The sequence below is a fragment of the Calonectris borealis genome, chromosome 2 (genome assembly GCF_964195595.1).
Source record: "Calonectris borealis chromosome 2, bCalBor7.hap1.2, whole genome shotgun sequence".
Taxonomy (NCBI): Eukaryota; Metazoa; Chordata; class Aves; order Procellariiformes; family Procellariidae; genus Calonectris; species Calonectris borealis.
In genome coordinates, this window is record NC_134313.1 from 9221011 (window position 1) to 9244154 (window position 23144).

At 43.7% G+C, this 23144-nt stretch overlaps 1 protein-coding gene across 5 annotated transcripts in view; it reads left to right on the forward strand.

Annotated features, from left to right (window-relative positions):
- Positions 1–23143, forward strand: part of ST3GAL1 (ST3 beta-galactoside alpha-2,3-sialyltransferase 1) — an 81473-nt gene extending 58330 nt beyond the window's left edge. For all 5 annotated transcript variants that reach the window (XM_075141129.1, XM_075141131.1, XM_075141133.1 and 2 more), the window contains 5 exons: positions 9466–9662; positions 12817–12996; positions 17463–17508; positions 20022–20141; positions 22014–23143. In XM_075141129.1, the coding sequence (XP_074997230.1) occupies positions 9466–9662; positions 12817–12996; positions 17463–17508; positions 20022–20141; positions 22014–22187 (717 nt within the window). In that variant the 3' untranslated portion in view covers positions 22188–23143. The remainder of the gene's footprint in view (positions 1–9465; positions 9663–12816; positions 12997–17462; positions 17509–20021; positions 20142–22013) is intronic.
- The last annotated feature ends 1 nt before the right edge of the window (position 23144 follows it).

A 23144-nucleotide genomic window follows, 5' to 3' on the forward strand; every position in this document is an offset into this window, starting at 1 on the left:
GAGGAGGGGAGATACCCCAAATCAAGCTCAATAGATGAGAGGATGAGGTTGTTCATGGACACCATGAGTGTTAAGGCTGGTTGTGAAGTGCCTCCCGACTGCATTTGAATATAAAAATTGGGAGCACTCAGCACCTCGAGGAGGTGCTGAGGAAAGGGTGGGATATCAATCCTAAATCCTGGCATCGGTGTGGGGGCTGCACTCCTGCAGCACCCAGGCTGAGGAGGAGTCCTGTGAGACACGGCTGGGCGGGCAGGGTGCCTCTGCTAAGGGGGGTCTGTCCCCGAGGGCTTGCGCATCGCCCCCGAGCAAAGCCGTGCTGCATTCTGCACTCAGACCCCACTCTGATTTAAACATGAGGTTTCAATGCATTATCTTTAAAAAAAAAAAATTAAAAAGGAAGAAAAAGCTTGGGACTTTAAGTACAGAAGTCTGAATTTCTGATTCTTCTTCTTGTAGTGAAACTGAAAAAAAAAAAAGCATAAATATCTCACTTCAGCTCAACCTGAAACAGATTTTTTTGGGGGAGGGTTGTTTCTTTTTCAGCCAAATTAAAAAATAGTGACTTTCAGGACAGCTAAAAGTCTTTTTTTTCTCCCCGGCCCCCTCCTCCAGCCCAAATGAAAGCTGTCCATTAATTTTCAGGGCTGTCTAACCTATTTTTAGTGTTTTCATTCATTTTTTGAATTCAGGTCAAGTTCAAAGGGAATACACCACTTTAGAACACAAAATCAAAGCAGCTTTTTCTTAGACAGTAAAAAAAAATCTTCTAAGATTTCTACACTTTTTCCACCATATTTTTTTTCAGCAAGAACTTACCTTCACCTAGAAAATGTGAAATATTTTGGTGTCCCCCAAAACTGCATTGTTTATTGGAAATCAGTTGCTTACTGAAAATACTTATCCTAATCTATAGTAGGTGGAGAAGGTGCCCTGACTCCTCTGAAAGATGCTTCTGGGTAAACCCAGGCATGATGTGGCCTCAAGTCCTCATTGCAACCTATTTCCTATATACATGTTGCTTTGGGTAAGCCTTTCCGAGACAGTCAGTGTCATTTCTACAGTACGTAATTCCCAGGTGCATCCTGACTGCCCTCCCTTTTTGCTGCTCATTTTCAGGCTCCTCTTCAAAGTGCTTCTGAGATTTCTGCCAGTCTCAAAGAAAACATTGCTCATGGCCATGTTTTACTGTCCCTTACTTTGCCAGCTCAATAATTTGTGACTTTTTACTATATTTGCACTTAAAAATGGGGTATGAGGAGACCTGAGATTGCTTAAACTCCATTTCAGGGGAGAAAAGGCTGTGCGTTCGCTCTCAGGAACTGACTTCAGACAGCGTTGTGGTTTTTTTATGCTGTAACTGAGACGATGATGACTGCACTGGAGCTATTTATTGTAAGGCTGTGACTTTCCTGTCACAGGGAGACTCATGTGATGTGCTTGGACTAAACATAGGCAGAGCCCTTGCCGGAGAGCCGTCTGTCTACTAAGCTCAGTCTGCCCTCCCTTCCCATTATGCCTGTTGCTGTATATGTGAATAAGGATTATTCATCCAAATAGTCCCGCAGCATTAGTATCCCTCCACTTCTAGGAAAGCGAGGACTGGTTTCAGAGCCTAATGACCAGTATTTGAGATGAAGTGTCATTTTGGGGCAAAGGATGGGGTGTTTTCACTTGCTTGCAGCTCTTCAAATGGCTGCCAGGCTGCTTCATGGTTTACTTGGAGAATATATGGTTTAAACTCTTCCAGCTTGGTAGGATGTGGCCTTTCGGAAGGAAATATTCCCAGCTGCTGTGAATAAAATTGCATTGTCCATACTGGGGTTAGCGGTACCGCCTGTGCGGGTGGGAAGGAGCAGGGAAGAGAAGGGCAGTGCCACCATCCCCACAGCGGCTCGTCCTGCTGCACGGGGCAGGGCTGCTTCTGCAGAAGGCACCTGAAAATGTACCTGGCTGCTTCGGTGTTCATGGAAACAAGAGGGCTGTTGTCAGGGCTGTTACTTGCTTTTCATTTGCTCAAATCTACGCAGCTGATAAAGTCTCCCATGGCTACTTTACTCAGGTAACAAATAATGGCCCAAATGTTCCTCCTTCCTGCAACCCTGTGGCTGCTCTGTGCTTTTTGTGACTTAAAGTTGAATTGGAGTCCTCCTCTCGGAGATGATCTGGCATTAATAATAACCTGGACTGTAACCAGCTTGTTAGAAATTATAGAATCATAGAATAGTTTGGGTTGGAAGGGACCTTTAAAGGTCATCTGTCCAACCCCCCTGCCATGGGTAGGGACATCTTCAACTAGATCAGGTTGCTCAGAGCCGCATCCAACCTGACCTTGAAGGTTCCCAGGGATGGGGCATCTACCACCTCTCTGGGCAACCTGGTCCAGGGTTTCACCACCCTCATAGTGAAAAATTTCTTCCTTATATCTAGTCTGAATCTACCCTCTTTTAGTTTAAAACCATTCCCCCTTGTCCTGTCACAATAGGCCCTGCTAAAAAGTTTGTCTCCATCTTTCTTATAAGCCCCCTTTAAGTTCGTTCGTTCATTCATTCGTTCCTTCCTTCCTTCCTTCCTCTGCTCCTCCCTGCCTTCCTTCCTCCTCCTCTCTCTCTTTCTCTTCTCCTCTACCTGTGTGTCTCTCTGTCTGTCCGTCCTTCTGCCTTCCCTCATCTTACGCTCAGGGACTGTGAGAGTCTCAGTGTTTTGGAAGTTGGCACTTTGTGTTACGTGAAGCATTTCTTTCTATTTATATTTTCTTTCCCTGCACTGGTTCACCTGCAACTTTTTCATTGTTGTTCCATGACACAAATGCTGTGGATATTTCCACTAAATTTAGTAATCTGTATATAAGGAAACAGGGCAAGAATTATATGCTGTAACACAGCATAGCATTTATTTATAGCTTTCTTTTTTTATTCTCAGGATATTTTGGCATTGTTTTTGGTGATAAGAAAGTATAAAAAGTACGAGATCAGAACCTGTTGTTCTAAATCCAAAATAACCCTGTTGAGGTTGACGGATTAAAGCTGTGATAAGTAAAATCAAGCTCAGAGTTCCCTGGCAATCTTATCTGTAGCACATTTTTCATAACCTCCCATGTTATAACAATTTTTATCTCGAGTCTTATGATATTCGAGGGTTTTGCTTTCTTTTTTTTTGGAAGAAAGCTCAGCTCTTGGGGCCATGTGATTAACGTATCTAAAATGAAATGTTAGCTTTTAGTCCTTATGTTTGTAGGAAAAAATGTAATATATGGCTTAAAGATTTGCTAACCAGACAACAAACAAAAGGGCATCCCCAACACATGCGCTGGGGAAGTTGTGGAAGCTGCACTTATTTTTAAGACAGCAGCAGAGCTACTTGGCACCTGCGTCACGCATTTTGAATGCCCTTTGTAGAAAATTTGCCCAAATACTTTGATCACCAGAAGTCTTTAAAACTGGGACACTGTCTGTGATATTTTGAAAGCAATACAAAGGGCTCAGCCCTCTGAAGGTAGCGTGTTCACAGCAGAAGGTGGTACCAAATCCAGCCCAGGTCCCAGGCTTTAGTCCCAGTGCCTACTACATGCCCAGTCCCACCTGGTGATGTACTGCTTGGGTGCAAGCGCGACATTTAGACCAGCCTTGGACATAGTGGGAGAGAGAACCTGACCCTGGGCTATCCCTTATCTCTGCTGGCAGCCCCCACGTACATCCAGCTGGGCTGCAGCTCCAGGGTCTCCTATAGTGAGGACAGATGGATCTGAAGGTGGTCCAAGCTCATGGGTCCCTCTAAGCACTGCGATGTGCTCTGCCGAGCTGCAAGCATCCTGCAGCCAGAAACGAGGGCACACAGAGCTACTGGAGACAGCGTCTTGCTCCTGAGGGTAGCGGTGGAGGTGACCTGCACCAGCCATGGAAATCAGAAATCATACAATTTGGCATGTGCATATTATTGTGTGTTATTTACATAATATATGCACATTACATTCATATTTGAGAATGCATATTTTTTGACAGACACAAATCATTAAACAAAGCCTGAACTCTTGAAAGCCCCTATAGTCTTCCCCTTAATCTCTTTGATGCATAGTAATCGCAGGACATTAAATACAATAATAATAATGCCATATTTTACAGACCAAGAAGGCATTTTTAAAATTGATAGTTTCCTTTTAACCTCTCCTTCAGTCTGCAAAATGGAGATTACCTGGATTTGCCCCACCAGGCTGTTGCTAGGATTAATCTTTGTACAATGTCTTATAGCTGGGAAGCTCTGCAGGAGTATTAATGTCTCCAAACTGCTGCAGCGAGGCAATTAGTAGCTATGCAAAAGAGATTCTCATGGGGCTTTATTCCCTCTTTATCTTTTAAAACCAGTTAAAAAAAATTAGAAAAGCCATGAAAAACAGTACTGCTACACCAGCTTCCCCAGGCTGCCTGGCCATGTGCTTGCAGGAGGGCTGCCCCGGCAGTGCTGGCTGCTGCCAACCTACACCTATACCTGCCTGTCCATCACAAGGGTTGTGTCTTGATCCATGCTCCATCTGCATCCATATCACATCAGTGATTACAGCTTAAGAAGGATATTTTCTACCTGCTAATAAGCTGGGATTTTGAAAGTGTATTTAGTATGCTGTCAAACTTGTCCAAGGATGTGGGATGCACTTGCACCAGGAGAGCTTTCCTCTGAGGCTCTCCTGACTGTAATTGTGTCCTCACCACTCCAGGTTATTAGCTCTGAGCAGGCTTGGCTGAATTCACATCCTCCCCTTGCATCCCCTTAACTGAGTTTTGGGTATTGCTTCTTGGCTATCGCTGGCGATGTGATGGTACCGGAGAGCCCAGGGAAGCCTTCCGAGAAGTTTATAAAAGCAGCAAAGTCCCTTGTCATCCTTAATGGAGGTGTGCACACTATGGTGTGAGAAGAAGCAACAGGCTTTTCCTCGGAAAGCCATAAAGAAAGGAAGTGCATAAACTTTGAGGGTTCTTTTTGCTTCCTTTTTTTAAATAAGATGATGCAGAACCAGCTAGTAGACTTCTGTATGTGAAGTGGGGAGTTTCTAAGGCTGCGAGAACAGGGTAGTTTGTCTTCCCTGTGAAGATGATTAGGAAACTTCTCAATCTGGACTTCTAATTATAGTTTTTAACAACCTGGGGTGAAGAGTTGACTCTCAAGTGCCAGACAAATATTTTATGGAGGGGAACTGGAGTGTTAAGTGACCTAATGATATTATATATGTGGACACAAGGTGGGATAAGATGCATTTTGGACTTGGGCAAGAGGTTAAGCTGCATCATTAGACACGGCTGTTGCTTGCACAAACTTCTGAGAAAAGCAGCCACTTCACTCAGGACACAGGGGTCAGGTATTTCAGTGTATTTAAGCCCACTTCTAGCAGCTATATCCATACACATATCCCTGGCACACATCTATGGCACTTGGAGGGAGGATGCTGTCCCAGCAGAGCCACATGGCACTGACATGGCTCTGCCTTGCACGGCACGGACTAACTTTCACCCAGTGCTTCTGTTGATTTATGGGAAAGGCCAGACTGGTGGAGCTTGTTAAAAAAAAAAAAAAGACAACATTACTCAAAAAAAAGGACAAAAATTTGGTGTGGGAAAGTGAACTATAATTGGCTTGTAATTGTAATGCTATTAAAATGGTCTTTTTCAAGAAGTCAAGTAAACATTTTGCAATAAGGATCTGGCTGCACATTAAGTCTGAACTTTTAAAAACTATCTGCCTTGGTGTTAACCAGCTCCATTTCCTGTTCTGCTCTGTTTTGCTAAAATGTCAAAGATTAACCAGTGCTGCTTGAAGATTAGGCCTGAAAAGTGTAGTCCGATGTCCTGGTTTTGGCTGGGATAGAGTTAAATTTCTTCTAGTGCTGTGTTTTGGATTTAGTATGAGAAGAATGTTGATAACACACTGATGTTTTCAATTGTTGCTAAGTATCCTACTGGTCAAGGACTTTTGGCTTCCATGCTGTGCCAAGTGCAAAAGAGGCTTGGAGGGAGCATAGCCATACCATGTGACGTCATGCTCAGTATATGAACGGTAGGCATGTTCCAGGAAGTGGCGATCGCTACTTGGTTATCGGTCAGTGCGGGTGGTGAGCAATTGCGTTGTGCATCACTCATTTTGCATAATCTATCATTATTACTATTACTATTACTATTACTACTACTACTACTACTACTACTATTATTATTATTATTATTTTCCCTTCCTTTTCTGTTCTATTAAACTGTCTTTATCTCAACCCACGAGTTTTCTCACTCTTACCCTTCTGATTTTCTCCCCATCCCACTGCGGGGGGGCAGTGAGCAAGGGGAATGACAGCAGTGCTGAGTACAAACCCATGACCAATACTTTTATCATACCATAAGGCAGTGTTACATAGTGTTGAAAAACGATAACCTTACTCCACCTCCCGTAGATGACAATCCCCACATAAATACTAACAAACAGCAGTATATACAGCCAGTAAGGTGTTACATACCAAAACTTCAAGTACAGCTGACAACTCTGAGAGCAAATAAACCAATATTATGACCAGCAACTACTAAACTGATATAATGAATGCTTGTAACAATTTGTTTTAACCCGCTCGGGTTAGATGTGTCGTTATCTCAACCCTTCGAGCCCCACGTTGGGCGCCAAAAACGACTGTCGTGGTTTAACCCAGCAGCCAGCCAAACACCACGCAGCCGCTCGCTCACTCTCCCCGACCACCATGGGACAGCGAGAGAATCGGAAGGGTAAGAGTGAAAAAACTCGTGGGTTGAGCTAAAGACAGTTTAATAGAACAGAAAAGGGAAAATAATAATAATAATCATAGAATATACGAAATGAGTGATGCACAATGCAATTGCTCACCACCCACGCTGACCGATAACCAAGTAGTGATCACCACTTCCTGGAACACGCCTACCATTCATATACTGAGCATGACATCACATGGTATGGCTATGCTCCCTCCAAGCCTCTTATGCACTTAGAACATGGAAGCCAAAAGTCCTTGACCAGTAGGATACTTAGCAACAACTGAAAACATCAGTGTGTTATCAACATTCTTCTCATACTAAATCCAAAACACAGCACTAGAAGAAATTTAACTCTATCCCAGCCGAAACCAGGACATCCAATCAGATAATCACTGAGGAAATTAAAACAAAACACTTATTTAATGAGTTAAGGGTGGATGTCTTATTGTATGGATGTTCAGCACATAGTGCAATAAGGTCATCATCCTATTTAAGGTCATTGAGGGAATCTCTAACGTAAGTAATAATCTCTGCTGTGGAAATTGTGTACAACTGAGGGATTGTAAGACAATGGTGTCCTGCTTTCTGGCTGGTGTTGATGCTCATGTTTTGACTTCTTTGCAATGGAGTTACTCTAGACTGATAGCAGCATAAGAGAAAGAAAAGGCAGATCCCTGTTCCGGATAAATGGAGGTGCCTACCCACGATAATGTTTCTTACCATTTTAATGCATCAAACAGAAGTCAATACTCCAGGTCCTTTCCTTTACGGATGCTATCATTCTGGCTGAAAAGGCAATTTAACTTAAAAAGGGGGCTCAAGTACTTCAAATTTTCTGAAAATTACCTTCCTCATCTGAATTTTCTCAGGCAAAATCAGTTCAAGAACAAATTTCCGCCCCCCCCCCAAAAAAAAAAAAAAAACCCACCTATGTTTATGTTCTTAAAAATGTTTTGGTGCATGTTTGGTGGTTTTCCCTTTCATTTTTAAAAGACAGTTAAAGTCAGTTCACCTTTACAGAGAGAGAGTATACATGGGTGTATGCACATACATGTTCAAAAAACTCAAAATACGTTCCTTTTTAAAAAAAAGTTGGATTTTTCTACATTATACATCTGATACTACACTCTAAGACATCTGTGAAGTCTATTTATTTTGAAGGCTGCAGGCTTTCTAACATTAAGTGTTTTTCATATATTGAGAGTAAAAACAGGTTAGATTGGACTCATAAAGAATACACAAGAGTTTAGCTACATGAACATGTGTTTCATCACACACAAATTTAGAAGAAGATAACCTTTTTCACTTAAATAATTGAGCCATCCACTGAATAGTGACATATGTGGTAATAATGACAGTGCTTGCCTGGGCATCCTAATTACCTTGCATCTTAATCACCTTGTGCAGTCCAAATATGAGTATATAGGCTAGCAAGGATTAGCAGGAAGATTAAGTCTATGTATGCAACATTTCTTTTTTTTTTTTGTTTAAAGTTCTTGGACCCAATGTTGTGTTGTAGCTCTGAGCTCCACAGACCTGTTCAATTCAGTGCAAATAAAGTTGCTTTACATAGGTCTGCAAAGAGACAACACGAAATTTAAACAAAAATTACAGTGATACAGCTGTTTGTGTTTATGTATGAGAGAAAGTGATAGCAGGACAAATTAACAGTTCCTAGTGAAGTCGAGGGAAACGCATCAGAAACTAAAGCCAAATTACCCCAGGCCATTGCTGGGAGTCGTGGCAAAAGGCGTTTCTCCTCCCTCCCTCCCTGTCTCTCCTTGCCCTGGGCTGGCAGAGCAAGGGCAGAGTCTTTTGGCAGATTTTGTGTTAGGAGCTGTACTCCCGTTGTGAACTTGCAAGCAAGCGGCACCACAAGGATGGGCAATGCTTTTTGTGAGCCTGCCAGCACTCCCAACCTCCTTAGTAGCCCTCAGAGAGCAGAACCCCAGAAAGGGAGTGTCTGACCATCACCTGCCCTGCAACTTGCCTGTACCTTCCCAATCCAGCCATTGTTTCCACCATGCACCACAGAGCTTCCACAAAAGAGATCCCCTCCATGGCAACAGACACAATGACCAAGGTCCGGGTGGTTTTCTTCATCCTGGAGAATTTTTTAGATGATTTTACATCTCCAACCCTCAGGGCTAACTCTACCATAGTTTCCTATTGCACAAGCAGCTGGTTCCTCCACAGTCCAGAACAGCAGCAATAAGATCTCCCACTGCTGGCATATGCCAAAATTTGTGGAAGGGGTGTCAGACACTTCTGTGCTCCATCAGGTTCCCTGAGACTCTTCTGTCCTTCCTAAGATGGTTAAAAGAAATTTTACACGTATCCTAACAGAAGATATCTGCCCAAGGTGGGATTGGTTTTATAGACACCAGAGGAACATTTATTCTGCTAAGGTCAGCTTTGGGGAGAATGCATGATCTGTTCCACCATGGCTAGGTAGAGACTGAGGAGGTGAGAGAATCGAGGAAAAGGAAGGGAAAAGGGGAACCAAGTTTAAAAAGTTAATGGGAAGGGATTTTCCACTTCTTTTTTTTCACACTTCTGCTCCCAACCTGAAGCCTTGGAATGTGCACTGCAGGACACCGCGTCTGCAGGTAGATGCAAGAATGGTCTTTGAGAAGACATTTGAAGCTACACCTTGCTCACAGAAAAGCTAGCTATATTGGTAACCTGGGGTGATTTTTCTCCCTAACAGAAATTGCAAGGAGAGAAAACTCCGAAGAATATTAATGCTACTCTCAAGGAATTGTTTGGGATCATTCCCGGGGATGGGGATCCACTGCAGGAGCGAGGCACTTACACATGCAGACGGTGTGCCGTCGTGGGCAACTCTGGGAACCTCCGACAGTCTCAGTATGGCCAAGATATTGACTCCCATGACTTTGTGCTCAGGTGAGTAGGCACCACTTCGGCTCCAGATGTCCTTGTTGTTTAAGATTCACTGGTATTTTTGGGGACAAGTGAGCAAACAAGATTTCAGGGGCTATCTAGTGAAATCTGGTACTTAGGACAAATCTAAGTTCCAGGGATGTAAACTATGTGTGTTGGACAGAGGACCTCGTGTTTTAGCTTGGAAAAAAAACATGAATAGGTGTTGATACTGTAGCTTGTTCTGCACTATCCATAATTGCCTGTGTTAAAAAATATAGCTGAAAAACCATGCAGTTTTGAGTCAAAGTTATTTCTGCAGCTAGTACTCACAAGTGGTCTTTTACACACTTAATTAGCTGTATCAGATTCGACTTTTCTTGCACTGGTTCATTCTTAAGTAACGGTGGGGTGGGAAAGCCAAAGTCTCTTTGCAATGGGCAGGAGACAACTGGTTGGCTGCAGCTTCTTTGTAAAGGGTTGCATCGCCTCTTCCTTTTGAGGCAGTGAAGGTCCCACTATTTTGTCCTACTGAAACGCAAGCGGGAAGCAGGGTTAATCACCCAGAGGGCAGCCAAGAGATCTGGGCTGACTAAGTTCACCTTCAAGGCGTTGTCCAGCTTTCACACCGCAGATGCCAGTACAGCACAATTTGGGGAGCAAGGCAGGGCAGGTCAGAGGGCCTGGAAGGAAGGGATTGCTGTTGAAAATACCATATGTGGGATTATAATCCCAGAAACAACATAACCTTTAGCAGGAAACTGTGCACTGAAGTCAAGAGTGAATCAGCAGAAGATGAGCACTACTTGAACTGTTAAGCCACCTTAGGCCACTTGGCTTCCAATGTGGCTTGGACACACTGTAGAGTCTTTAGATGACATCTAAATGTTCACGATAAATCATTTCAGGAGTTGCTTCCTTCAGCTGCATGCCTTGCCCTCTGCCAAAAGTACCTTCCCAAAGGCAGAGGCAGCCGACTTGGTCTTCAGATACATGAGGGGAAGTGAAGAGCCCTTGACATTAATCCTGCAGGTTGCAAATGTGAGGCAGCTGAGGTGCATATATGCTTAACTCTGTGTCCCTCGCTATGGAGACAGCCTCATTCCTGTGTGGACTTTCTTATCTTGCCTGGCCGACATTTCCAGATTCATGCAGAAAAGGCTTTGCTGGACTCAAAAGCTATTTTTTTGAGTAGTAACTAAAGAGTAATGCGCTCGGATGCGGGTTTCTGCTCTGAGGCCTAGCCCTTCCCATAGCCATGCATCCCTGGCAAGGGAGAAACTCAATGGTTTGAAATTGAACCTTTCAGGCTCTGATTTCTACTTTAGGGATCTCAAACCAGATCTGAAGTGATGGCACAAGGTTTTAGGATTCAGTGTGGAAACTTGTGCAGAGAAGGTGACTCCTTCGTGTGTTAATCCAACAAACAAAATCTCTGGTGACCTGATACTCACTTGCACGTGCTCTGGCAATACAGCCAAGCATGGGGAAGAGGCAGGGAGTCTGAGGGGACACCTTTCCTTCCAAACACTGTGTTCCAGCCCACTTTTATTTGTTTGACTATCTACTTTCATGACGGAAGGAAATTTCTGCTTGGTCCTTCATGCTCAGACTGGGTGTCAACGCTGCCTTCTGCCATGCTGCGCAGGAGCCCCACCACAGATGGCAGGGTGTGAGCACCACTAAGATGCCACCCTTGGCTTTGTCCTGACAGAAAGAAAACCCCATATTTTATACCTCAGACTGACTAATCTCAAGATAAAACATAGTAAATCTCATGCTTTACTGAGTATTTCTACACAGTGCAATGTGGGTCGCTGGCAGCAAAGAGGCTAACTCAATAACAAGTCCTCACAGGCTGGCAGGATAGTCTGCCTATGCTAGTAACCCCCTTTGGGGGAGTTAAACTTAACTAATTCACCTGGGGGAGCACTGCAGTAACATAACTTGGCATAGACTTTATAAACAGATTTTACCTCCCCCATTGTCAGTGACCAGGGCATCACATTATCTGGCAATGTACGATGCTCTTCATCATCTCGTCAGCTACATCCTTCCTTGTACTCCCTGCACTTCTGCCAGGAGCTGAGCTAATGTCTCTGTAGGAGACTCCACTGGGCTGCAGAGAAACCCCATTCTGCTCAGAGACAGCTTGGGGGTTTCTCCATGGTGTTGCACAGCACCATGGATTCATGCAAGGTCGGTCAGAGCCGCTTTGGGGATCTCCAATCTGCATTACGCTGCACCACAGAAACATGCAAATCTCTACTAGCAGTGAGCTAATGCATCAGGGAGGGAATTGCTGATGTGTCCCAGATTTGCTTTTAGGAGGGAACACATGCGTAGAGATGTTTCTGCAGTCCTGAGTTCAGAACCCCCTCTGTTCCCTGTTCCCTGATACACCCAACGTAAGGTAGCCCTGTTTGGCCAACACATTTTAACGGAGCCCTGGTGGGCCCTGGGCAGATCTCCATGCGCTGACCCCAGGGTTACTGAAATCACACCACGTGCGCGCAGAGCGATCCTAAGTAGACGTATCGAAGTTGGGGACATACGACAAAGTAAGGTTTGAGTACATGAAGTGTCAGCAGTAGGTCCTGGATTGGCCACTATGGCTTTGGTGCCTTTTCATGGAAGGGCCATAAGAAATATTTGCTGCTTCTTATCACACATAACATGGTTTGTTACCTTGACCCTAGACATCCAAATACACCTGTACAGATGGGGGGAATGAAACTGCAAGAACTGATGGACTTCAGGGCAATATTTTTCTCACCTACTGGAGGCTTCAGCTTTAGGATGAAAGGAGATGTGTCCTCATGGACCCATTGCTCCTTTGACCAGCTCTCCGCTGACTGTAAAGGGAACCCAGGGATGTGCTCAGAGATACACTTGCTTGGCAGAAACTCCCATTCAGTCCAAGGAATCCCACACTAGAGCTGAGCTTTCATTTACTTTTAATTTTTTCCACTATGGGTGATGGTCATTTCAGCCTGCGTGAGGACCACTGCACCCTGTCAAGGCTGTCTGAAAAGCCTGCATACAGCACTCTCCTTAGCCATGGGAACATTTTCCTGCCACCTCAAGCAAATGATTTGGGGAAGAATCACACCTGTTTATACCTACCTAATTCCTCTCCTGCTTCCTCACTCTCTCACTTCTTACTTTTGGGCTGCAGAATGAACCGTGCCCCCACCACTGGCTACGAATCAGATGTTGGGAGCAAGACCACTCACCACTTCGTTTACCCCGAGAGCTACAAAGAGCTGGCAGAAAATGTGAGCATGATCCTGATCCCCTTCAAAACCCTGGACCTGCGCTGGGTTGTCACCGCTCTCACCACAGGCACCATCAACTTGTGAGTAAGGGTGGCCCCGAGTGGCCAGGCTAAAGGGGTGGGAGCTCCCACATGTGGCTGTAGGACAGAAAAGCCCATGCTGGGCAAATCCCCGTTTCCGATAAGGCCTAGGGGAGCTTTACAGACCCTCTCAAGTCAGGGTTCAGTCCTGAACACTTGCTTTCTAGGAGAAGTGTAATATTATGGTGCAGTCTTTGAGGTGAAGATCCAGATCCAACTCTTCGCAGCCCCACACATGGTCTCAGAGAAATGAAAGGGGGATTTTTTTGCTGCTGGAGGCGTCGAGTTTGAACAGTGGCTTCCTGGGTTTTAGGGTTCAGTGCCTCATTTTGGGCTTCTGCTCATCCCTCCTTCTCTCCAGTCCCTTGGGAGTACAGTGGGTGCAGCCAGCATGCCCATACCCAGATGTACCCATCAGAAAGCCATCTGCAGAATCAGGTGTTTGGCAGGTTATTCATTCAGCAGTGGTCCTGGACACTTGGATTATCCCCCCTGAGACATTTGGGTGGCCAAGTGGTCCTCCAACATATATTATCCCACTTGCAGAGGAGGACAGGGAGGCAGAGAGGGATGTGCAGGCTGCTCATAGAAGGCAGTGCGAGCAGAAGCAGACTGGGACACTTAGTCCCCCATCCACAGCATCCTCCCCTGGACAGACTGGTCAGGAGTTCTGTCTGTCTTTCCTGGTGGAAGGTGTTTGAGAGGCGTGCAGAGGAGACACGGTTGTTTCATGTGTCGCCTGTGTGCCTTAGCTTTAAATTAACATGTTTTACCTAGCAATAATGTGCCACGCTGGTATTTATTCTCCACTTCTTTGTGCTTTCAGAAGTAAATATTGTCCTGCTTAATACATTTATGGCAGCACTAAAATTAGAAATGTGAACAAAATGCATTCTTCTGGATGCCTGCTAGCAGATTCTCTCCCTTCCTGTAAGCTGGCTTTTCCTAATCCAGAGGATGAAATACATGACATTTGTACTGTGTGTGAGGTTATCTGCTGGATGGAAAGCCAAAGCCTGGTGGGATTGCTCGGTGGTGCCCTGATACACATTGACAACAACAGTAGATCAGATTATTATTCGAGAGACAAGTATTTCAAGACATTTCAACTTTTTTCCCAATTTCAGATTAAAAACTTGTGAAAGTATGTCCCTGTTGACCGGGGGATAGGACCCTCTTCACATTTTTAAGGAAAACTTTTTGATGGGACAACATTATTTATTTCTTCTTTTCTTTTTCTTTTCTCTCTTTGCAAATGCATTTTAGATTCTTTTCACTTCTTATTAAGATTCTCTTAGCTTGTAACAAATCTGGTTTAGTCTACCTTTTTTGCCATCAGCTCTTAGTATATACAGTCATAAGTTGCCTTGAAAAAAATCCATCTTCAGGACACACTCGTATCTCGGAAAAATCAGCCTACTTAGAAAATTGGCTTAAAAATATTGCCTTTTTTGCAAGGTTAGTTTTATTTCATTCAGAAGCTGTATTGATGAAAAAGGTTGAGAACCTCTGCCCTTAAGCCTGGATCCAAACCCTATCAGAAGCAATGGAAAGCTCCCAGCTGCCTTCAGTGGCCTTTGAATGAAGCCCCTTGCTGCATCTCTGTCAAATCCACACCTGCGCTAGGAAAAGGCACCCACAGAGGGCCAGTTGCTGCCATTGTCACCCATCCGTGTTTCCATTACTGTCAGTGCTCTGTGCCCAGATTACAAAGCCGTTCCCTATTTTTTGTCGAGTATTTACCTTCAGAAGTGGCAGCAAGTGGGTTGCAGCGGTAAAGTTGAGTGAGCCCTTAGCCTGTCAGGAAGATATAACTGGTTTACTACAAAGCAGTCACAGCACATGAAAGGAAAAACATCTTTGCTTAATAAATTACAGGATATATTATATATTTATAATTAGATTGTATACATGGGCTTGGTAAGCATCTGGTATAAATTAGTGTGTGAGTATTTAACCCCATGGAAGAAATAGCAGTATTTTAAGATTTTTGCTGTACTCAAAGCAGGGAAATTGCATAATTAATAAGCGGTCACATACTGGAGCAATAAAACCAAAAAATCATAAGCACACAAATAATAATAATACATTTAACATAATTTTAGGCTAGCAGAATAAACCTATGAACATGCATTAAACGCACAATGTCAGACACAATGTATAAGGAAATTGTTGACTGTACATTTGTAAAGGGGAGAAGGCATCAAATAAAAATAAAACCCCTCTGAAATTCAGTATTTCAGAAGAGAAGAAATACTTACCTTAGTGCACTCATAGTTAAAAAAGATATGCATCCTCTATGGTTCAAAACAAAAGCCAAACTGCAGATGGCCTTAGTATTAGATTGAATTGATAGCTGAATGATTCTTTCAGACATGTCCCATTTGATTGATGGAGATCCCATTTCAAAGTGGCTCTCTAAGACTGAGCATTGTCCCAGAAAAGACCAAGAAAAGCCTTCTGGGACAGTAAACCTTTAGGCCCTCATCAGTCATATATTTAGCCTAGTTGCCTTAACTTGCCTTCTGCAAGTCTTCTAGGAATTTCCATAGTGCAAAGAGCTCCATGTATCTCCACTTGGGTTGGCAAAGAGCAATTTTGTATTCCTTAAAATGTTCCACATCTTCCACTTGAGTCAACAGTACAGTAAATGTCCTGTACAAGGTGGCCAGTGATGCCGGCAGACTTCACTAGAGCCCTGCCAAGTGGCTCATAGAAGATGTTTTCCAGATTATATGAATTTCACCTGTAGCCACCTTCATCATAGGCTTCACTCTTTGTCCCGCTCCTGTGTGTTATTTACTGGGTCACTAACTCCCTGGCTGCTATGCAGCCCAGTTTTTACGTGATTATAATGGCATAGGTCTCCATTTGGTCTTAATCAGCGTTCCAATACTTTCTGTGCAGTTGTATGAAATTCTGCAGCCAGATGACAACAGGACTTGGGTATTGCTTCTGAAAAAATGAAATGTCCCATGATTAAAATGACTAAACTAATGTCATCTGACAAGAGCTACAGTAGTCTCCTGGTTGGATTAGAGCTCTCTGCAAATACTGTCTTGAATATTGCACACCCTTCACTTTGGTCTTTTACCGTACCTGGATAGATGTCCATGAAATATGGCTCTCTTGTTTCCTCCACATCACCTTTTCAGAAAAGACTGGCTGTTTATTTATATAATAACGAGGAGATTTTACCACCAAAGAAGCCCTTTATGTCTTCATAACCACAAAAAGGACATGGGATCACCAAGCCTAGTTCTACTGACTTTGCTAACCAAGGTCAGGCGTAGGAAGCAGATGCAAGGGCAGATTTGCTGAGGGCAGATTAAGAAGTCTGCATGGGTGTCCCTTTCCCCATTAGCATCTCGTGTCACATCTCGGGGGGCTGGAGCCCATCACATCTTCCACTGCACCCAGCCTGGGGCAGGGATTTAAGGTCAGGGATGCCCAAAAGTACCTAAGGAGACGAGGACATTGCCAGGTCACCACTGGTTTGGGAAGACTTAGACTAATGTTTCAAAGTGCCGATGATCCATGGTTCAATGAGAAATAAAACGTTAATCACAGGAACCTTGTTGTTACCAAAAATCAAGCAAAAACATTTAGATTGAACTAATGGAAGGTTTTGGTGATCTATCGCAACCCAACTAAAAAGCATGCAGGGTATATTTTGGGATATAGTCCAGTTACAAGGCCAGTTCAGAATTTTCTCACTTGAAACAAACTGAGGGAGATTTTTTTTACACCACTTGTGATGAGCTGTGCAATGCCAGCATGCACTGTGCATGAGATATGGGGAAGAAAAGATTTTTTTGTTTTCAAGACATGACTCGTGATTTCAACCCAGTCATAAGGTATGACTTGGAAGTTTTATGCTGGGAACTGCAGGAAGCCTTCAGCATCCCCCTGGGGAGGAGAGGAATAGCTTGCTGGTCAGGGACTGTGTACTGGGAATGCCAGAGTTGCACATAACCACAGAAATTATGAACTCTACTACCACCGACTCTGAAAATCATGCAGTAGCTGCAAGTATTAGGAGGGGAAAAGTCTCCCCCTGGTGGGAAAAGGTTTTTCTGCCTTGAAATTAAATGGAAAGCCCTTTCCGTCATCAAAGTGCAAAGACTGCAACAGTCATGGGCCAAGAATTAGAAGTCATGGGCTCCAGATAGTATTGACTTCACAAAATATTGTCAACTAAATCTTTGGTGTCCTACTGTCAATAATTAACTTGAAAATTTAAAAATGTAATAGCTTCTTATAAACTTGCTTCAGTGACACCTCAGTTCTTTTCATGCTGTATTACTTAATTGCAGCCTCATTTTCCAACAATTTCTTGAATTTATTGCTTTCATATAATTTGAATTTATTCCTGTATATGAAGAATATTCTTTCTTTGGAAATACATGAAAATATTAACATGTTGGCCTTTTACTAATCTTGGTGGTGTTTTTTTCTTCTAACAGCACATATGTTCCAGTTCCACGGAAAATCAAAGTCAAAAAAGAAAAGGTGAGCAATGCTGATTTGTGAATTTCTTCTGCTAATCTACTTATAGGTCTTTTGCCTTTTTGGGAGACTGCAAGAATCCAAGGAACCCCTTGCCATTCATAAAAACTGCAACCAGAATACACACATTTTACAAAGCTCAGCTAAGCTAAAGGTTTAGCTCCTGTGTGCCATTCAGGCCATAGATCAACCACTAAATAACTGAGGTTGGAAAGAAACTGCTCTTGTGACTATGCCATTGCATTACTGCTGTTCTGAAGGCTGCGTTGCTTCCTCTGATACTGCTCAGGGAGATTTAAGGTGCACCGTTGGCCAACTGTGCTTGCCCTCCACAGCAGTTGCTCTGTTCCCACCCGTTGCAGTCATTTGGATGTAATGGCACTTTGAGCTGTGGAAAGCCTTTGGAGTTTTTTAAAAATAATTTGACTATTTGAATGCCAAGGATGTTTCTCACTCCCGGGTCAGTTCCTTGTAATAAAGAGCTAAGTGAACTCTGAACAAATAAAGCTGTGTGTTCTCCAAGTCAGTGGAGAATTCAAGATGGTATCAATGGCTCTTGGGGAAGGCTCTTAGCCCACAGCTGTAATAACTGCCTGTACCCAATTAAACAAGCCTGGAAACTGGGCTCAGGCCAAGTCCATGCTGGTTTTGTCCCAAGTGTATTAATACTCTCCCTGGAGGTTTGGAGGGTAGTGCAGACCAGGAATATTCCGTATTTTGCACAGGGACAGAATTGAGCAATGTGGGTACAATCTGTGCCATGCCACTTCCCTTAAGGCTAACAAAACACCTCTGACCCATTTTATTTCATGCTGTGGATGTGTAGAAGGCAATCAGTCAGGGGACCTCGCTTCTCTGGGAAGGTCAAAGAAAGATGGACAAACTGGTGCCGACCCTACAGCAGTCAGTAGAGAGTCCATCCCATGCATACTGACTCGTTGCCCAAGTATGTTGTGGTTTACTAAACATGCCCTACTGCTGGAGGCAAGATTTCCCATGGGGCAGGATGGTCATTCCCATGTTGGACCTTTAGGCACCATGCAAAGACTTTTGTTGTTGTAGTTGCATGGTTTGAGGACATAACCAAGGCAGGCTGTGTAGGGAGACGTAAAAGACGTTTCCTCTTCCTCAGACCTTCCAGCAAAATAAAAGTCTCATTCTCTCAGCCTTTGGAGAGGCTGATTTTCAGAGAAGCTCAGGCTCCTAATGTCTCGAGGGCTGGTAAAGCCCCAGAGCATTAAAATTGCAGATTAAAGAACATGTCCTTCATTCAAGGAGGCCAGGTTTTGCCAAAGGCTTCAGATGAGACCTTTAACCAGTACCAGTTTATATCCCTGTGCTTCAAACTGTGGACCTCTGGGGGTATTAAATAGCTCCTCCCTACCTTTCGTGAGGAACACATCAACCTCTGCAAAACTCCTCTGAGATGCACTACAGCAGGTTGTTAAACTCACGTCACAGTTGAGTAGCATCATCCCAGGGTATGGCTGGTGATACGCAGCAGCTTCCTGAGCAGGGAGATGAGAAGCTTGTATTTCTTCCCACACCGCGCAATGCAAAACACCCTGTGAGAAGCGATTACACACAGATACAATATCAGCAATTAACCTCTGACTTTGTAAAAGGAAAAGCCTTGCAGCTAACCAGATAGCACTGAAATGCTGTCACTTTTAATTACGAATGCAGCATGGAGGGAAAAGCCTCTTTTTGCCTGATTCAGGGAAGGGGGTTGAAATCAGGGGCTCCCACCAGTCCTTGGATTTACTGTACATTCAGATCTGAAGTGCTCTGTCTCCATTAGATAGCTTCATAATTTCCCCAGGAGATAACCAAGTGCAATTTATGTCTTGTAAAAAAAAAAAAGCATAGAAAAATAGCATGTTTGGGAAACAAAAGAAATGCAGCTGATACAACCTGATAGGCTTCCTGATAGTTTACACCCGACTCCTGGTTTCCTTAGATCTGTACCTATAGAGATATCAAGACATGGTTGGCATATTGTGCAGAAGATGCGGTTGCTCCTACGTTCCCACCCAAATTATGGTTGGACTCAATGATCTTAAGGGTCTTTTCTAAGCTAAATGATTCTATGACTCCATGATTCTATTAAATCTGGCATGGCACCTTACACTTGCCTTGCTTAGGCCTCCAACTCCCCAGAGCTCACCTGCGTTACAGCAGGACGCTGCAGGGAGAGTTGAATGCCTAATTTTCTTCTCACTTGTACCATTTCATACCCATTGGTTTCAGTAGGAATCACCCAGGATTTACATTAGTATAAGCAGGCGGGGTATCAGGCCAAGGAAGGAATATTCATGTCTAATTGCACATAGGAAATATTCTTGAATGCGCTTAACTATGGGACTTTATTTTTCCCTTTCACCTGCCCTCAGGGAATAACTCTTATTCCTTTCTGCCCCACTCCCCTACCCCAGTGTCCTTTAGGGATGATATGCTACCGTTGTTTTTTTCCCAGGGTATTTTACTAATGAGTCTTTCTCTCCAATTTTGCCTAGATCCTGGTTTATAATCCAGCTTTTATGAAATACGTCTATGAAAACTGGCTCCAGAATCATGGGAGATACCCCTCCACAGGCCTTCTGTCTTTGATATTTGCACTCCACGTATGCGATGAGGTCTGGCTGTGTTTGGTTATATGGATAAAAAATCAGGACATTTCACACTGAAGTGCCAGGAACATGCCCTGGCCACTCACTCAGCCTTTATTTCTCCCTCTCCATCTTCTCTGCCATTTGCTTCTTCAAACAGATGCAGAGACCTCAGTATCATGCAGATATACTCAACTGACAGTGACTGATTTTTTTAATGTCAGCAAGTGGTAGGGTTTAAGATGCATTCCAGGGGAATATAATTAAACATAAATAGTGGGATTCCACTTGGCATTAAAAGACATCTAAATATGGACGGTGTCCATGCCCATTTCGCTAGTGGAAGCCCAAATTACATTGTGTTTTACTGTTTAGGCACCTAGAGCCATTGGTGTTGCCCTGGGCATGCCCTCTGCCTCCAGCTGCCAGGCCAGAAAAGTACGAGTCTCATGGCCTTGTGTGACATCTGCCCGCCTTGAGTAGATGTATTGAGTACCCGAGGACATCTCAAGTGGCACTTAAGTTTGGGCAACTGCATTGAGGTCTTATCTGTATAAATCAGTGGAGCCAAGAGGCTAATTCAGCAAACCAACCCCCTGGTAAGACATTAAGGGAGCAGGATCGCTCCCTAGTTTCCAGTAACTGTGCTGCCTGAATCGCCACTGACTGTAGTGGATGCTCAGGCACCTCCATTTGGATATCTAAATCTTAAACATAATCCCACCTGAAGAACTTCGATGACTAGCTCTTACATAAGCCAATTTGGGGAATGCAGATGGTCTATTTTCAAAACCAAGCTGTGGGTTTATACAGTAGGTTATGGTAAATGCCTCTGCTCCAGCAGTTACTTGAGGGAATTCCCTGGCTTGAGTGATGTGAGGTGCTCCTAGGTGTTTGGAGACTTAGCTAGTTAGTGTAAGGCCAGGTCAGCTCTACAAAATCCTGCAACTATGGGCTTGTCAGTATGGGGATAAAAATCACTGTGCTGGCAAAATCCCTGGCCCGGACACAGATCTGCTGATGAAAGAGAGCTTTTGTCACCTAGGCCTGTGCTGCTTGGAGAGGTGATAGAAATACTTATAATGATACTGGCAGAAACTGTACCATAGTCAAGGCCGATAGGATGGGCGGTTTGGGTGGAGCCTGTTTTCTAGTAAGCAGGCAGTGAGCAAGGCTCCAACATTACCAAAAATAACTTAAAACCAACTTGTATTTGGGTGGGTCCAGGTGTGGGTGGGTTAGGGCACTTGTTTTGTGGGCTATGACCCATTCAAATCCAGCCATAAAGCCAGTCTCAGTTTAAATAGAAGTTAGCTGTGATGTTTGGACTTTTACCACCAGAGGAGACAGGCATAGCCATTGATGAATGAGCAGTTGGGAGAGGAAAGGCCATAGGCGTATACACACACAAAGAACATAATGTCCATCTGCCTCTGAAGGGACTGCAAATGTCATATAATTAAGCGTATAAGTGGGGGTCGACATGGGTCATCATTTGGAAGACTAGGAGCAAAACCAAAATTTTTCCACTCTTCGTGGCCTTAATCAGCTAAAGAGGAGATTCCCCTCCCAAGCCACGGACCTCCTGAGATCAAACATCATGCTTAGGGGACAGGAATGTGTTTTTCATATTGCTAAACAAGAATTCATGGATAGAAATTCCCTCTTCTGTCTGGGTTCAGGTATGGTGGTGGTCTCAGCATAGCTTAGGACATAACATCCCTTGAGCAGGCCTTGGGCTGTTATTCTGTGATTGCATCGTCTCATGCAGTACAATAGCTTGGTACACCACCGAGGTCCTCAGGTGCTGCTGCCTATAGATAAACTGAGAATCAAGAGAGTTCCTTCAACATTTCAAAGCTTTCCAGGCCATAACACTAGTTCTTTCTTATTTCCTAGGTGAATGTGTACGGTTTTGGAGCAAACAGCAAAGGACACTGGCATCACTACTGGGAAAACAACGCTTCAGCTGGGGCTTTCCGGAAGACAGGTGTCCATGACGGGGATTTTGAGTTCAATGTAACTTTGACTCTTGCCTCCATTGAAAAAATAAATTTTTTCAAGGGCAGATGACCCTGGCCACGGGGAGAAGTGGGGGCTGCAATTTCCAACATGCAGCAGAACAAAGCTCAGTGAAGATGATCTGGGCGCCAGCCAGGTTTTAATGCATGAATCTGCGGTGGATTCGGAGCGTCTCACTGCTGCAATGCTCACCGCAGGGAGCTCGGCCGAGGACCGGCTTCCACGCTGCACATGATTTCCTATCTACAGATAGCTGGGAACTACCAATCAGTTGTGGGAATGAATGAATCTCTGCTTAGGCTCTACGGCTTGATTCTTGAATTACTGATGAAAGATCTGCCTGTTGCAATTAGGGGAAACCTGGGCACAGGAACTGCTGTTTGTGTGTCCATTCTTTCCTCGAGTAAGGCAGGAGATCCTTGAAGAAGAGTGAAAACGACTTCTGGGACTTGAGACCTGCTAGGGCAGCTGTGAACATCATAGTAAGGATTACCTCAAAGAAATGAATTCACTTCTGCTGATCATCTTTTTGAACTCTGTCTTCTGTTTCCTCTATTACTTCTGGTTTCATGCTGTATTAAGCAAAAACATGATGAAGTTGCCTGGAGTAGTAAATTTTTCAGCCATTGCCTCATTCTGTATTGATAGCATCTAGAAAATATGGATCAAATCATCTCTGATCATATATTATTTAATATTGCTTCCTATACAGCCATAACGAGAGAGAAAACAATACTGAAAACTCCAGCAAAAAAAAAAATGGCCTTTTTAGCCACTTGTATGTTTGTCTCTATGGTTATATATAATTTTTATTTCTTTTTTTTTGGTGGAAAATACTCTGGAATGCTCATTTTTATTTAATCAGTTTAAGGTTGGAAAGTGGACTTTTTTCTTTCAGTCTTTTATATGTGCCTTTTATAATTGTGCAACAGATGTGATTTTTTTTTTTAAAAAGATGACAAACGCTAAATTAAACGTTTTTATAAAACGGGGAAAAATTAACCAAAG